Raw genomic sequence first — 17452 nt, forward strand, 5'->3', positions numbered from 1 at the left:
TTTTTTTTTTTTTTTTTTTTTTTTTTTTTTTTTGAGACAAGATCTCTATGCAATTATGCAACTCAGCCTGGCTTCAAACTCACAGTCACAGCAATTCTCTTGCCTCAGTTTGCTGAATGCTGGAATCACAGACATGTACCACCTCACCTAGCTTCCTGCTGTCTTGAAGTACATAGTCTTCTGAGAAAAGGACAAGAAAAGTATTACGATGTAAAGTGGTAAGTTCAGGCTAAGAATATCAGGGCATTTGGGTAGTAAGGAGAGGGCACTTTAACTCAAGTTGGGCAAAAAAAGGAGCTAAAAACAAAAATACCAGTTCTGTAGGATGAGCAGGGATTAAGCGAGGAGCAGTTGAGCCGTTGGTTTATTCTGAGCACAGTGGGTATTTTGGTACACTTTACAAAAGCATGTGGAGGACCAGGAAGAGGCAAGTAGGCAATGGAAAATGAAGGGCCGGTGTATACTGGCTGTGGAGAGCTGTGTAAACCCTCTGCTGAGCTGAATGTGGTCGTGGGAACACCGCTTCAGCTGGCCCATTGTACAATCAGTAGGAACCGACACGGGAACACATATATGTTACCCTAATCACCTTTCCTGGGAGATGTAACCAGGGAGCTACAGACATGCTTAAGAGTAGATTAAATGGAATTGGAAATAACAGTTGAATGGCTGAATATGTATTCCCTTTTGTGTTCTGGAAAACCAGTCTGAGGTTATTCCCTTGAACCATAGAGTTTAATGTACAGTGTGACAATCCTCGTTCCTAGTGCTATTCTTCAGCAGCCACAGAATTGCTACTACCAAGTACTGGTGAAGCACTGTGCTTTGTTTTCAGTAGTGACAATAAATTTGCGTTGTCCCATGTTAGACTGGAAATTCTTGCAATCTTTGAATTTTTTTTTTTTTGTAATCCTTGATGTTTTAAGTTTGCAGAGAAGAACCCATAAGGTAAACTAATCCAGCTGATTCGTAGTAAGCTTTGATCTCATCAGTCCAGTCTCTAATACCATGCTGTAAAGTTTGCTAACCCTATTGAAGTTGTGTAAAAGAGAAATAGGTGGTACAGGCCAACATTTTTCCAGAATATCTTTTGACCTCCCATTGCTTTAAATTGGAAGATTTTGTACATAAAAATAGGAAAATGACTTTTATATTCTATTAAAATATTATAGGGAGAACAAGTAAGTATGCTGATTTCATTATTGCTTATAGTAGTTAATTAAGATACAGTGGCTAAAGAAAAAGTGTTTAAGGACTTCTGTGACAGTATAGCAATAATCCCTAGAAGAGAGATTCACACTGTTAGTTTTGAGGAAAAAAATGCATGTACATAACCGAACTCCAAAAATGACAGATTTTTAAAGTTACAGAATGAGATCAACATATCTGTCATATGAATACGAGATTAAAGTGTTGAGCAGACACTAATTCCAGGTTATAAGATTCAGAATGGTTCAGAAATGTTGGTCAAGGTAAACCAAGCAAAAACAAACGAGAAAATAGATTGTAATTCAATATTGTCCAAGGTTGAACTAAAAGCAAAAGAAAGAAAATGAGATACTGTGTAATGCCAAAGGATGCCTCTCCTAATGAAGGTAAAACAGTTATATGTATCTGCACAAATAACACAACCATTTATATATTATAAACTGTAGAGACACAGGAAGACACAAATACAGTATTAGTGGGAGATTTTAAGGCAACTATCAGTTAATCACAGAGCAAGTAGATAAAAAAGGGAAGATTTAAATAAAGTAGATCTAATTGGCATGTATTAGACTTTATCCTAAAGATGGTTACTATACTTTATTTTCAAAAGTCCATGAAACATTCCCTCAACTGACTGCTTTGGAGCATATAGAAAGCATCCATAAATTCTAGAAAGGAGAAATAGTAGAGATGAGATTTGCTGATAAAAATGCAACCAAATAAGACCAGAAAACAATTCCTTTCTGAATCTAAAATGTTTTCTAACTCTTAACTATTTTCAGGTTGAATAGGAAATATAAAACATACATTGTTTTATTCCTAAAAATATACTTGTTCCTATGAGACTCAAAGCAACACTCAGAGGAGAATTCATAGCCCTAAATTTTTGTAGGTTGAAATGTTAGGAAAAATAAATGTTAAATGTATGGCTTAGGGTGTGAGGAAAAGGACAGCAAAACGAATCTTTAAAAAAGCAGACAAAAAGAATAGAGATGGGAAATTGATTAGTTAGAAAAGTGGGGAAATAGGTTTATTAAGAGCTGATTTTTAAAATATATGGTAAAATATACATTTGATCTAACATAATAGCAAGACAGATGAAATAAGGTAGAATTATCAGGTCCTGAAAAAGACTCATATTTTACTCAACTCTGCAAGTAATTTAAAGCCTTGAGCTAATGGATAATTTTTTAAAAAGAAAAGCCTAATTTGCCATAAATGACTTCAAAAGAAAGAAGCCTACATATAGGGGATGTATTTCCTTTTGTTCAAATCTATTTTTTATGCCTTTAAAGTATTTAAAAACTTTTCCTTGTGTGGTTTTATATATTTCTGGTTAAGTTTGAGTATTTAATCTCTTTGTTGCTATTAAATGAGGTTTTCTCTGTCATTGTTTCTTCTAACTAGTTATTATTCCATAGATGATAGTATTGATTTTTGAATGCTAATTTTATATCCTGCTACTTTTGGTGGTTAGTTTTGTCATTGATCGTTTAGCGTATGCTCACACACACACACACACACACACACACACACACACTTCTTCTAAATGCACAGTGGAATAAAAAGCCATCAATATAAAAATTATTTTAAAGCCTGAATCTCAGGAGGCAAGTGAGGTGGAAGCCATCTTTCACCCTGCAAGTGTGTGCTAATTCCCATCCTGAAAATTGGGATGGCTACCACAGGTCAGATAGGGCATGATTCCCACAAGCAGGAAACCCAAAGCACTGCTCTCAGTGTGAGGGTAAATACTAAATAAACCACTAGGCAGCAATAACAGCAAAGAAACTTACCTTTTGTGGTCTTGGCCCTGGTACAAGAAAAGTGTTTGTTTTGTTTTCTTTCACCTTGAAATATTTTAACAAGTTGTCCTTTTAGATTTATACATTTTAAATTTATATTACTTGTGTGATCCAGAATACTGCAAGTGAGAATTTAATTTACACTGGAAGGTAGTAATCTCAACCGACCAGCAGAAGCAACCACACAGTCTCTCTGGAAGAATGAAATTTCAGTCTAGGTATCAAAGAACTCCCATAGATATTAGTAGCCAAAGAAAGAAATAATTATAAATACAGCAGATATTAAAAGGTTAATGAGAGTTCTGTGAACATCTTTAACCAATGTATTTGAAAACTCAAGCATAACGGTCAAATTACAAAAAAAATAAATTTATCAAAATTCTATCTGGAGAAGGCTGGGGATTTTAGCTCCACCACCTGCCTCTCAAGAGCAAGGACCCAAGTTTGATCCCCAGTACCAAAAAAAAAACAAAAAACAAAGTTCTATACCTGGAAGAATAAAAAGCTTGGTCAGACCTGTAACATTAAGCAGTTCAGTAGTTCAAAATCCAAAGTTTTTCCTTGTCGAAATATTTGTTGTGATCCTCCAAAATACCATCAGTTCTTTTTCTGGAGCTAGACATGTTGATGATACATTCATTTGAAAGAGCAAAGGAGCAAACCTAGCCCACGAAATGCCTTAAAATGCACTTGGAAGGGGAGGGCTTGTCCTACTACATATTACAGCATAAGGTCTCTAGCTCTGAAGTGTGGTACAGGAACAGGTGTAGACAGTGGAACAAGAGGCAATTTCAGAAATAGGCCCAACTGCATTAAAATTCAGGATACAATAAAAGTGCTGTCGTAAGTCAAGGGGGAACAATATGGACCCTAAGGAATTAACAATGTTGGGACAACTGGATCTAGTTCTATAAATATATAAGTCAGGTAGAAAAAGAAATTCAAATATGTTTCTCACACCAAATGTCAGGATAATTTTTAAATTGGTCAGAGTTGCAGTTGTATAGAATTAACCACACAATCGCTAGGAAGAAAAACCAGGATGAATTCCTCTGTCACAGGTCAGCAAGCTATGTCCTATAGGTCAAATGTGTCCCAAGGCCCATTTGGGGAGCTAAGAGTGGTGTTTTGCACTTTGAAGGCTTCAGTTCAGCAGCGGGGGAGGGCCCAGTAACATGAGACAGGCATTATATGGTTGCAAATCCTATCTGACCATTATTTTTTAAAAAAATGTTGCCCCCTGGTCTATAACCCACGGTGGGCAAGCTTTCCCAACGGTATTGCATAATAATGCCACTCAGTTCTCCCCTAGCCCCCTATTGTCTTTAGATCAGTTAGAAAATATATTCCACCTCATTAGTAGAAAGGATTGTAAATTCATATAACAAAAGGAAGGGGATACTTGGAAGGGGGAAGTTTTGGAGCCAATAATGTAGTCCTCCCACCAAATCCTCTTAAAGTAGTCCAAATACAATTGGAGATATATTTGACTATGATAATAATAATAATGCAAAAAACTTAACTTCTGCATGCAAATATACTATAAGAAAACTAAAATACAAGTGGTAAGCGAGAAACATAATTGTACTTTGCGTCACAGATTAAGGGTTAATATCCAAAATATGTAAAGAATCTCTAAAAATAGAGAATATTCTATAGAAAAATGGAGGGTTAGGAACAGACTGCTCACAAAAAATGCAGATCTCTTAAACATGAAAAGATGCATAGCTTAGCTCTCCATGTAGTTAGTTGACTTGTACAACAACCTAAGGAGTATTTTTACCATCTTTGTTTTAAAAGCCAAGAAGACATCAATAAAGAGGTATTTATGCCTGCAGTCAAATAACTAACATGGTGATGCTAGGATTTGAACCCTGTCAGCTCTAAATAAAAGAGTTATTCACCATGATTAAGTGAATGCAAGGATCATTTAATATTAGGAGTAGCTGGGTGTTTCCTAAATATGATAAAATATATTTATCTCAATTCAAAGCCAGTGTTGTGCTTAATTGAGAATACCAGAAGCAATTTCATTAAAGCCAGGACAAGACAAAGATTTCTGCTAATCATCACTATTATTTAAAATTGTTCTGCAGGACTTAGACAAGACAGACAAGAGAAAGAAAAGATACAGAAATTAGAAGAGAAAGGAAGGTAAAATTAAAATATTCAGATATTACTGGATTGTTTACCTAGAAACTAAAGAGTACTAACCAAAAACTACAAATAAAATAAGAATTTAGTAAATTAATTTTGAGAAATCAATGGTTTTTGTATAATTCAATTTCATGCTATAAGGGAAGAAAATATTTTGAGAATAACATCTGAAAAAATACTTAGGAAAAGTTATATTATCTGTAGAAAACTTAAATATAAATGAGGTATATAAAACAAGATCCAAACAAATGTTGACAATGTACCATGTTCTTACATAGGAAAGATCAGCATCCTAAAGATACTGCTTTCCCTTCGTCTATAAACTTGACATGATCTCCAATAAGAACACCAATAGGGTTTTCGTTTTTCTTTTGTTTTGTTTTTTTGGTTTTTTTGTACCAGGAATCAAACTCAGGACCTTGAACTTGTGAAACATGTGACACCACTGAGCTAAATCTCTGGCCCACCAATGAGATTTTTTTTTTTGAGACAGGGTCTCACTATGTAGTTGAGACTGACCTGGCACTCACTATGTAGCCCATGCTGGTCTCGAACTCACAGTGATCCTCCTGCCTGAGCCTCCTGAGTGCTGGGATTACAGGCATGAGCCACCACGCCCAGTGCCACCAGTAAGATTTTTAAAAAGATTTATATAAGCTGATTCTTGAGTTCATATGGAAAAATAACTGGATAGAAAGGGACAGTAAAAGAGGGAGACTAACTCTATTAGACATAAAAGTTATAAATCTATAGAAATTAAGAGTGTGATAATTTTTGAACAGTCAGATGAATAGAATAGTTCGGAAATAGATCCAAATACGTATGGGAGTTAAGGCTATGATAAGATGGCTTTTTAATCAGTAGGAAAATGATTATTCAGTAAATAGGATGGGGACCACAGTGTAGGCTTCTGGGGAAAGAATTAAGTTAGATCCACACTTCACTGTTTGTACCAGGACAAAGTATATAACATCCAAAGATTTCAATAAAAGAAATAAAATTCTAAAAATCCTAGGAAAATTTTAAAAAAGAACGTCCTTTTCTTTTTTCTTTTTTTTTGAGATAGGATCTCACTATGTAGTTGAGACTGACCTGGAACTCACTGTGTAGCCCAGGCTGTTCTCGAACTCACAGGGATCCTCCTGCCTCAGCCTCCCAAATGCTGGGATTACAGGTGTGTACCACCATGCCCAGCTAATACATTTATTTTTAAAGGAAAAGAAAACAAAACTAGACAAACCCAAGTTGTCCTGGTAAATAAATTCAGATCTTCATCATATCTGACATTATATAATCTTCTATGTAAGTTTTAAAATTAAAGTTACTTCTTTATGCCTGGTGTAATAGGATTAAATGCTACCTATTCATGGCACATGTTCCCCCTAAACCAGAACTAAGACAGTACTAAGAAACACATTTTTACTCACAGTGTAGGAAAAAACCTAACCAAGTTCTATTCCATCCCCAATAAGGTAAATATTTTGAATCCTATCTTTTAAGAAATTTAATACTGGTCCTGTTACTTCTTGCCATATTTGTCACAGAGTGTTTACAAAAATACAGTATCCGATACATATCTGTAGTTTCTACATAACTGGGAACACAGCTCAGAGTAACTTAGTTCATGGATGAACTTTGTAGCCAGTCATTTCTTTGCCTAGCTGGTCTTTCTTGGGATGAAATATATATTCTTCGGGTCAAGATCCATAGTTCTGGAATATTCTCAGACACTTGATGTTGGTGCAGGGTAAAGTCAGACTGAAAATAATACTATGTTAAATAAAAGCAGCTTCTTTTGTCTGACTCACCTCCTAAGGGCTCTGTTTGTTTAAAAGAGGAGGGCAGAACCCTAGATCCTACCCTTCTAGATGCTTCCCATGGTGCCACCCTACTGCTGAGCTTTACTTTTTTTGTTTTTAAAATGGAGCAAAAATACCTGTCCTAGCACTTATAGGAATAATTTATAGATTATATAAAAATATATAGATTATATTAAAATACTCGATAACCAACAAAACATAAACTTCTGTAATGTTAGCCACTTTATGTTAAGCATCCTATAAATTCTATAAATAGTACTGCAAGCTTTCCACACCTCTTTTGGTCTGCAATATAAACTGCATGGCTGTTACAGTAGAGTACATTCAAAATATAAGTGAGTTAAAAGGGCAGAAAGGATGGATGATTTGTTAAGGTCAGACAGCTAGAAAGGAACAGAGTCAGAATTCACTCAACACAATGGAAATTCCAAATGAAGGTTTTACTTTTCCCTGCTGTACAGAGCTAACAAACAGCAGCATTCAGCACTCTTAGGAACGATGGGTGAGATTTTAAAAACTAGGAATCGGAAGGAATCACTGAATAGCCTGCTTTGACAATGCAACACCTTGATAAAACCCATACTTGCATTTTAGAATCCCTGGGCTTCATGTATCACTTTTATCATTTTTAATGAACTGGGTAGGTGAAAGTGAAAAATCTTCCATGCAAGATTATGGTTTGCCATCCCACCCAAGCTTATATTTTTTAGTTCTGCTTTACTCATATCATCAAGCTTATAAATAAATCAGAAATACAGTAATATGAATTAGGAAAACAAAGATTTCGTTTGCTTTTACCAAACAGCTGGTAAATGGTAGGACATTCTTTTTAAAAACACAGAAAAAAAAATTGTCTCATAGTAGCCAATATATGCCCTCCTTAGGCAGTAAGACACATTTCTGTTGTAACCTTAACAGCCATATTTTCATGCTGTAAAAATCAATTCTCCCATAAAAACAGGGTATTTCACTCTAATTTTTAAATTGCATCACTAAAATGTAGGTAATACCAATTTCTAACCTCTTAGAATATTCTGTACAAAATATTTTAATCACTGGAATAATTGCTCAGGAAAGCAGCACTGCCTCAATTGTGATGTGATCTGGTAGTCTGTGTTCTTATTTTCCAGTGAAAAGGTTTCATGAACATAAACGCTGGGTTTCTTGTGGTTTCATCGATCAAGAGCACATTTCTGAGCAGCTTCTGAGCAAACATTTCTTAGTTGATCACAGATCTGGGATCTTCATTCCTCAAAATGGCACTGCCAGACACAGTTGTGTTAGCTTCTGCCTCTGCACTCTTATGGACAGTGTCAGCACCTATGCTACCATCGACCTCTATATCCAGAGACAGAAACTGGGTCCTCAACCAGTGAACCTTTGGCATCATGTCTTCCATGAATTTCTGTCCTCCGAGCTCAGGCTCTACTGTCATGACCAAGGCCACATCGATTTGATTAGCCCATGGTGCCAAATACTCAATAGTAGTTCCTGGTTTGATAGCAAGGCCAACCTTCATCCCATTCTCTTGCATATCTTTTATCAAAGTCCCCAGGTTATCAGTGACCTCCAGATGAAAGGTATATTGATTGGCTTCTGCTATGGCCATTGGCTTCACCCTCTGTTCCAGCCTGGCCACCATCATGCGCATGTTAAAGATAGGGTTCTGGCCTAGCTGTTTTTAGAGGCAGAAATACCACAGGGTGACCAAAGGTGACATTGGGAACAAAATGCTCGTCCATCACATCCAGGGAAAGATAATTGGCCCTGTAGTCTAGCATCCAGAGTCACTTGGCCCCTAAACTGGCCAGTTCTCTGTTAAAGATAAGCCAGTCTTGCAGCCCAGTGCCATGGTGTTGGTCCCCTAAAACAAGATGTTGCAGGAGGCCATCAGCAGGAAGTCTTTCTCAGATTGGGCTTACAGTTTGGACCTGCTTCTTCTCTAAAGAGTCTTCTGGACACTGCCCTAATGTTCTCTTCTTATTTGAGAGTAAAGAAGGCCTAAGTATGACACAAAAAGCCATAAAAGAAAAACTTGCTAGATTACATTTCAGAGAGATACAAAATTTCTTCATGATGATATTACCATAAACAAATGCAGGTGAGGGTCTAGGCAAGATATTGGTAACTACACCACGATGAGCTAAAGTAGAAGAGTTCCTGCAAGTACAAAAAAATAATGCAGTGTAAAATTGAGCTAAGGAAATTAATAGTGACATTTCCTGGAAGAAATAATAAAATTGAGTCAAGCATGTGAAAGTATTTAATAAGAAATTGCTCACCTATCAAAAATGATAAAATGGATAACACACTACTGGCAAGAATGTGGTTAAATAGGCACTTACACATATAAATTAGCACAAACTATAGAGGTTGGTAGGCTCTATCAAAATTATGAAAGTGCATCTTTTAACCTAGCAAAACCATGTATTTTTCCTATAGACACATTTAAATCTTTGTATGTGAAATGACTTATGAGTATAGCTAATCAGTAGAATTTACTGGAGAAGAATTAGATTCAGTCCTTACTCAAGGGAAGAGGATTACACAAGGCTCTAGCTTCAGGAGGTGGGGCTGATTTAGAGTCATTTTAAAGAGGTTTCCTACTTCGTAGATAAATATTTTTAAACCTAAATATAAATAATGCATTTAAGAGGCAAACTTTATGTATAGAAGCAAAGATTGAAAGTAAAAAAAAAAATGGAAAAAAGGTAATCAAAACAAAGATCATCAAAATAAGACTAGTATGGTTATAAAACTATCAGTCATGGCAAATGTAGGAAACACTCCTAAAGGCCCAAAGGAATATATCAAAAAGATAAAACAAATTTAATGGAAGATATAGTATGTATTTTGATGTACTATATAGCTTTAAAGTAATGGAAAGCAAAATTACTAAATGATGAAGGCCTGGTAGTACAATCAATCAAGAATATGGAATTTTATGACAAAAGGAATAATAAATCAAACCTGTTTAATACATAGAACACTACAGCCAACACCATTGGCAAAATACCCATGGGATACTTACCAAAATTTACTATGTGCTGGTCCTTTAAGCCTCAACAAATTTCAAAGAGTAAAATCATCTAAAACATTTTCTCTGACCAAAATGGGATTATAATAGAAATCATTTTTATAAAAAAAAAGAAGTAGAAAATCCTCAAGTATTTGGAAATTATATTTCCAGATAACTGATGTTCAAAAAGAAATTACAATGCATGTTGGACAAAATTTTGAATTAATGATGGTTTTAAAAAATGACAGCAAGTTAGCATAACTTGAAAAATAAAAATTGATATAAATCAGTCTCAGTATACATTTAAAAAGTAGAAAAAGAAGAGCAATAAACCCAATAGTTGGTTCTTTGAGAAGACTAATAAAAGTGATAAATTTCTAACAAGATTGATCAAGAAGGAGGAAGGGGGGTGAGAGAGAAGAAAGACTGTCAGTGAAGAAAATGAGAACTCAGATTATTTGCAGAAGATGCGTCTAATAAAGCTCTGTCATCTAAACTATAAAAAGAATTCTTAGCTTAGCACATTGACATTCACCTGTAGCCTAAGCTACTCGGGAAGTTGAGGCAGAAAGAGCACTAATTTGAGGTTAGCAAAAGCCACATAGCAAGTCCTTTTCTCAAAACACACACACACACACACACCTCTCTTGAAACTCAATAAAAATTTTAAAAATATTTAAATGAGCAAAAGATCTAAAAAGGTATCTCCCTAAAAAGATATACAGTGGTAGATAAGCACATGGTAAGATGCTCATTACATATCGCTAGAAAACTGAAAATAAAAACAATGGATACTACTGTACACACATTACAATGTCAAATAGCAAAAACATCGACAACATCAAATATTGGTGAGGATGTGGAACAATGGGAAACCTCTCATTGATTGCTTGTTGAGATGCAAACTGTTAGCACTATGGAAGACAGCCTGGCAATTTCTGAAATGAAACACATTCTTACCATATGATTTGGCAGTTGCGTCCTTGGTGTTTACCCAAATGAACTGAAAACTTAATCCACACAAAAACATGCACATGAGTATATACAGCAGCTTTATTAATAATTGCCAAAAATTGAAAATCATTGAAGGTATCCTTAGCTGAATAAACTATGATGTATCCAGTCAATGGAATACTACTCAGTGCTAAGAAGAAATGAGTTACAAAAGTCATGAAAAGAAGGAAATTGAAATGCATATTAGTATAAGAAGCTAATCAGAAAAGTCTGGAAAGAGAAAAACTGTAGAGATAGTAAAAAGATTGGGGGTTTCCAGGGATTAGGAGGAAAGGAAAGATAAATAGGGGAAGCACAGATAATTTTAGGGCAATGAAAATACCCCTATGTGATTATATAATGGTGGATAAATGTCATTATACATTGTCAAAAATCTATAGCGTATATAACACCAAAAAATGAACCTTAATGTAAGCTATGAACTTTGATGATAATGTATCCATGTAGGTTCATCAAATGCAGCAAATGTATCATTCTGGCGGGTGATGCTGACAGTAGAGGAGGCTGTGCACGAGTTGGGTCACTCTGTATTTTCTGTTCAATGTAGCCTAAAACTACTCTAGAGAAATAAAGTCTATTAATAAGAAAGGTACAAATTAATATTATGGTACAAACACAATCATGCCAATACATTGGAAAATCCACATAAAATGGGATTTCTAGAAAGTAAATAGAGAGCCAGGGATTTAATTCAGTGGCACTGCGCCTGCCTAGCAGGTTCTGAGTTTGATGGCCAGTACAAAAAAAAAAAAAAAGAAAATTTGAATGGTTTATATCTGTTTAAGAAATTGAATTGAAGGTAAAAACTAAAACTTTCCCACAAACTTCCTGATCCATATTTCTTTAGTAGTGAATTCTTTTAAACATTTAACGTAATGACACTAATCTTATAAGACTCCCCCAAATAATTGAAAGAGAAAAATAATTCCCAACTCATGGAAAGGCCACCATAACTTTAATGCCAAACGATAGTAAATCTACTACAAGAAAGAAAAATTATAGGCCAGTATCTCTCATAAACATTCCTGTAACTATATAAACAAGATACTGGCAAACAGGGTCCAGTTATTTATATTAGGAATGCAAGGTTGGTTTGATATTATGAAATCAGTGTTTTCAGCAAATCAATGAGACCATTGGATATCCTTGTGTGAATAATGAAGATGGCTTTCTCTTGACACAATATACAAAATTAAAACAGTTCAAAGACCTACCCAAAAGCTAAACTTATAAAACTTAGATGAAAACATAGATTTAAATCTTTATGACCTTGTATTAAACAATAGTTTTTTAGACATGACAACAAAAACATAAGCAACTAAAGATAAAATTGAACTTCATTAAAATTTAAAACTTTTATGCTTTAAAAAAAGACTATCAAGAATCAAGAAAACAAAGGCCAAAGTATATCCTGGTGGTAGAGTGTTTACCTAACATACCTGAGACCTTGGGTTTGATCTTCATTGCTGGGGAAAAAACAGGCAAAGAGAATTGACAACTCACAGAAGGGGATAAATTTTTAGCCAGTCACATATTTGATAATGGTCTAGTATCCAATTACATAAGGAAAACTTAGAGCTCAGCAGCAAAAAGGTGAACAACCTAACTTAAAAATGGGCAAAGGACACGAATAAATTTTTCTTCAGAGAAGATGTACAAATGGTCAACAAACACATGAGAAGTTTAATATCATTACTCATTAGAGAAATGCAAATGATAACCATAAGATACCACTCTTAGGTATATACCCAAGAGACTTAAAAACCTATGTCCCCACAGAACCTTGTATACAACTGTTCATAACAGCATTATTCACAATTGTCAAAAGTGAGTAAAGCTGGGAATTTAGCTCAGTGGTTCTGCCACCTGCCTCACAAGCACAAGGTCCTGAGTTTGAGCCCCAGTATTCCCCCCAAAAAAGTGAATAAAACCCAAATGTCTGCCGATGAACAGGTAAACAAATGTAGCATATCTACTTAATAGATCATTGTTCAGCTCCAAAAGAGAATGGAGCACTAATGCATGCTGCAATATAGATATACAGATTTTTTTTTGGTACTGGGGATCGAACTTAGGACCTCGCGCTTGTGAGGGAGGCGCAGTGTTACTGAGCTGAATACCCAACCCTATATAGTATATTTATACTAAATAATGCACAAGGGCCATATATTATGTGATTCCTCCTATATGAAATGTCTAGAATAGTCAAATCCATAGAGACTGATAGATAATTAGTTCCTAGGGACAGAGAGTAAGGGGGAATGGGAAGGATGAGTGCTAATCAGTATGAAGTTTGTGATAAACATGTTGGAGAATGATATAGTGATGGTTGCACAGCTTAACTTTGTCACTATATTAAAAACCACAAATTGTACACTAAAAAGATGAATTTTATGACATCTAATTTACATGTTAACAAAATTCATTTATTTCACTAAACGAAGATGAAAAAGGGTAAGAATCTCTCAGAAGGAGGTGCAGAAAAGGATTAATTAAACCAAATAATTCATAATAAATACTAGGAATAGATGGAAACTTCCTTAAACTGGTAAATAAAAATCTTACAGAACATATCATAGCTAATATGAGTTATCAAAAGCTTTCTCCAAGATTAGAAATGCCTCCTAATACTACTTCTATTCAATATTGTACTGGAGTTCCTAATCATTGAAATATGGCAAAAAAAATTACAGACTGTGATGGTATTATGGTATGCCTGTTTATGTAAAAAATCCAGTAGGATCTATAAGAATCTATTAATGCATAAGAAGTAAGTAAATTAAGCTAAGCCAGTGGATTCAAAGTCTCATTAAACAGAGGATTAAAAATGGCAGAGTAAAAGCCAGCAGCAAAATACAGCTTCAGGACCTGGAATTAAGACACCTGGAAAACTACTTGGTAAAGAAAAAAGTAGATCTCTGGGAATTGAGAGGCAGTTGGCAGGAAGATTAGAAACTACAGGGAAGCCAGAGAAATAGAGCACAAAGCAGAGAAAAGAACCACAGTCTGGAACACCCACAGGGAGGGGAAACCATCTCCTCTAATGATAGAGAAGTGCTATACAATAAGACAGGCCCTTGCCTTGTTTCCATTTTTTTTCCCCCCATGCAATGTTTTGTTTTGGAAAGGTAAGCTTGTGCTGATGGGCTCCTGCCCAGTGTATCAAAATGGGTTTGTGACTGTTTGAACTGTGTGACCTTTCAGAAATGTTCTGTTAAGCTGTGCCTCCTCATAAGAAGGTTCTGTTAAGCTCCACCCCTCTCAGGAATGCTCTGTAACCACCCCACTGCTTCAGTGGGCATGCTCACCTACCATGTAGATCCCTAGAAAAGGAGGCTATCATTTCTGGTAGGGCACTCAGAGGAGTCTGACCCCACTGGGGATCCCTGGCATAATAAAGGTTTTTTTCCACCTCTTCAACTGACCATTGGATTCTTGAGCCTTTAGATTAGGAGAGTTGTGTTCCAGAGCCACCACACTAAGCAGTAAAGCTCAGCTGTGCTTCAGAGCTGTGGCACTTGGCTGTGACACTGAGCTGTAACATTTGGCACTGAGGTGCTCTGCTCTGCCACAGCACCAACACAAGGTAAGCATGGAGAGGGCCAGTAGCTCCAGGGAGAAACAACAAACTGTCCCAGCAATGTAAGTCTCAAGAGAATTAAACTGTGAAACATCACAAGGTTTTACTCTGAAAGTGACTACTTTTTTATGGCAAGCTAGAATTGGAGAAGAAATCTAGTGCAACGCACACCATGTTTGAGAGTGTTTAATAAGGAACAATTTGGGAAAGGGTTACATCCACAGAGCAGTTACAGCTCAGAGTTTCTGGGGTCATCCTACCACAGTGACGGATGGGAATGGCCACAGAAGAGAGTTGAGGAAAGGATGCACACTAGACTTAGATCCCCTGAGAAGTTTAAGCTTAGACTGGGAAGGACATGGGGGTCCCACCTTCCAAGTTGAGAAGCCGGGCCACTTGTGTGTATTTATACACAGTGGAGTACTACTCTGCCATAAAGGATAAATTTGAATCCTTTGTAGGGAAATGGTGGTACCTTTAGATCATAATATTAAGTAAATAGACACACAAACTTAAATATTGCATGGTTTCTCTTTTATGAGAAAGCCAAATTATAAATAAAGAGCAAACTAAAGGTTAGATAGTATGAAGTAGGGTGATGGAACTTTTTCACATGAGAAGGGGATTAAGAGATAAAGGGGAGGGGCCCACCAGAGGATTCCAGTACCACACACCCATGATCCAGTGTTGCACACCCAGGGTCCAGTCACCTTTCTAAAGCACCACCTATGAGCACATGAAGTGTTGGGGGGCACATCTAGATATAAACCATAGCATTGTTTAATCCTTGTACCTTTCCCAATACCCTCACCTCTAAACATCATAACTGAAGTACATTTCCACCCTCTTATTACTTCAGATTGGTACTTCAATACTTGAACCCCTGGGGAAAATACTCAAAATGTGTGCTATGTCCAAACTATAGCAAGTACCTGTATAAAACAGGCAATGCTTTATTTCCTCAAAAAACAGTAGACTCATGGGCTCAGCCATTTTTCCACGTGCACCTAGTGAGTCAGACTTGCAAGCCCACGGAGGTCACCTAGTCCAGCCTCTCCAAACATGGAGCTCAGTCCATGCATGATTCCTGGCCTCAGAAGCAAGGGAAGTGGGGGTGACCATGTACTCTTCTCCTGGGGCGACTCCTATTAGAAAGGGGAGAGAACAGCAGGTGTTCTGGAGCTTTCCAGAAGCAACACTGCTCTGTGGTCTTCGTGGCTGTAGCCCTGATGAGGTTAAATGCTAAGGGGAAGCCCTGCTTGGAACTAGGGTCTGAGTATAGCTTTAGGTTCCCAGACATTATTGTTTTGTATCCCCATTTATAAAATCATTGAGAAGTGTTGCTTCCTCTTCACCCTGAGATCCCAGAAGGAACAAAACTTCCCCTTTCTGTCACATCCAAGATTCTCAAGAGTTTGGTTTTGAATGTTGAATTCCTTTTGGGGAGGGAGAGATACAAACAGTTTTGATGTGTGTATGTGCATGTGTGTATACAAAGAACGAGGTTGCTTTTTCCCTCACCTCTTTGCATTACAAGTCTTTGCCTCTTGCTCTGAACTTGTAGCTGTCAGCAGTGTGCCAGGGGGCATGCAGTTTCTGGGCTGTCTGTTTTCCAAGGTCATCCTTTGAGGTGAGCAGACTGCTGGATGCATGTGTAATAAGTCAGACACGGGTTCTTTGGCTGACTTAGTAGGCTCTTCCCCGCTGATCTGAAGCTGCAGAGAAAGTCTGAGTGTAGCCTGTAAACTGTTTAGTTGCTATAAATTTCTAAAAGCAAATTCATCGTTCTTGGGTGCCCACTTCTCTCTCCTCCTTCCTTGTCCTTTGGTGAGTGTGAAAGGATGTGACAGTGTCTGGTGGAGCTGGTGGAGAGGGAAGCAGTGGCCTGTGGGCTGCAGCTTGGCAGAAGAGGTTATCCTAGGATGAAATATCAAACCATACAACATTGATTTTCCCTCTGGGGGGCCCGGATATCACATCTTTCTATTTCCCTCTGGTCCCTGCCTGCCATCGACAGGGAAGCATTAACAGGGAATAATCAATGATGCTCCGTCCTGAAAATAAGAGGCTTGTCATGTCTCTCCATTTGGTGGAATGGATTGGGACCTGGGCTCATGTGGCCGCTTCCATCTGTCTCCTGACAGAGGCACTGACTCAGACATACTTTCCACCCAGAGGGCTGCAGCCCACAGCCAGGTGACTGCAAGCTCTCCATGGGCATCCAGAAAAACAAGACTTCAATTTCTTTGAACTCTTGTGTCAGGAGCTTGGCTAGCTATCAAATATGGCAGTTAGGAGTGGCTTTAGTGAGCTTTGATTTTTGAGTTTCCTCATGGATTGATGTTTCCTAATATGCTCTGTGCTGTGCATGCATTTAAAATAAAGCCATGCATTCATTGTTTTATGACAAAATCACAGGAATGCACAATTGACAGGGACTTGAATCAGTGGTTCAACCTCACCCCACATGTGCTATGTGAATTCGCAGCAACTTTCCTGGTTTAATGGCTAAGCACCATTACTGCCTCCTATTATTGTCTTTTGTCAGAAAGCTCAACTCAGTATCTTTTTTAATACTTGACCAAAGTCTACTTTCTGGTGGTCTTGGCTGATACTTTTCACCTATCCACATATTCCTCTTGGATCCAGTTCCTAGTTGGTTCCCTTCTGTGCCCTCTCCCATTCACAATCCTGGAAAGTCCTTTTGATTTACACATTATGTCTGGTTATCCACCAAAACCTCTGGCTTGGAAGCATGGTAAGGGCTCTTCTTTCAACACCTTAGTAGAGTCTCTGCTCCTGTCTAATCCCTCACCTTCAGCCAAGAGGTGAAAAGCATCTTTTAGTT

At 37.1% G+C, this 17452-nt stretch overlaps 1 protein-coding gene across 1 annotated transcript; it reads right to left on the bottom strand.

Annotated features, from left to right (window-relative positions):
- Positions 1 to 8210: 8210 nt before the first annotated feature.
- Positions 8211 to 8737, bottom strand: LOC104877165 (ribulose-phosphate 3-epimerase-like protein 1). Its single transcript, XM_033766881.1, has one exon. The coding sequence runs from the start codon at positions 8640 to 8642 to the stop codon at positions 8211 to 8213; it is 432 nt and encodes a 143-aa protein (XP_033622772.1). The 5' UTR covers positions 8643 to 8737.
- Between the last annotated feature and the right edge of the window lie 8715 nt (positions 8738 to 17452).

Source organism: Fukomys damarensis, unplaced genomic scaffold (genome assembly GCF_012274545.1).
Source record: "Fukomys damarensis isolate Sample0158 unplaced genomic scaffold, DMR_v1.0_HiC HiC_scaffold_21, whole genome shotgun sequence".
Taxonomy (NCBI): Eukaryota; Metazoa; Chordata; class Mammalia; order Rodentia; family Bathyergidae; genus Fukomys; species Fukomys damarensis.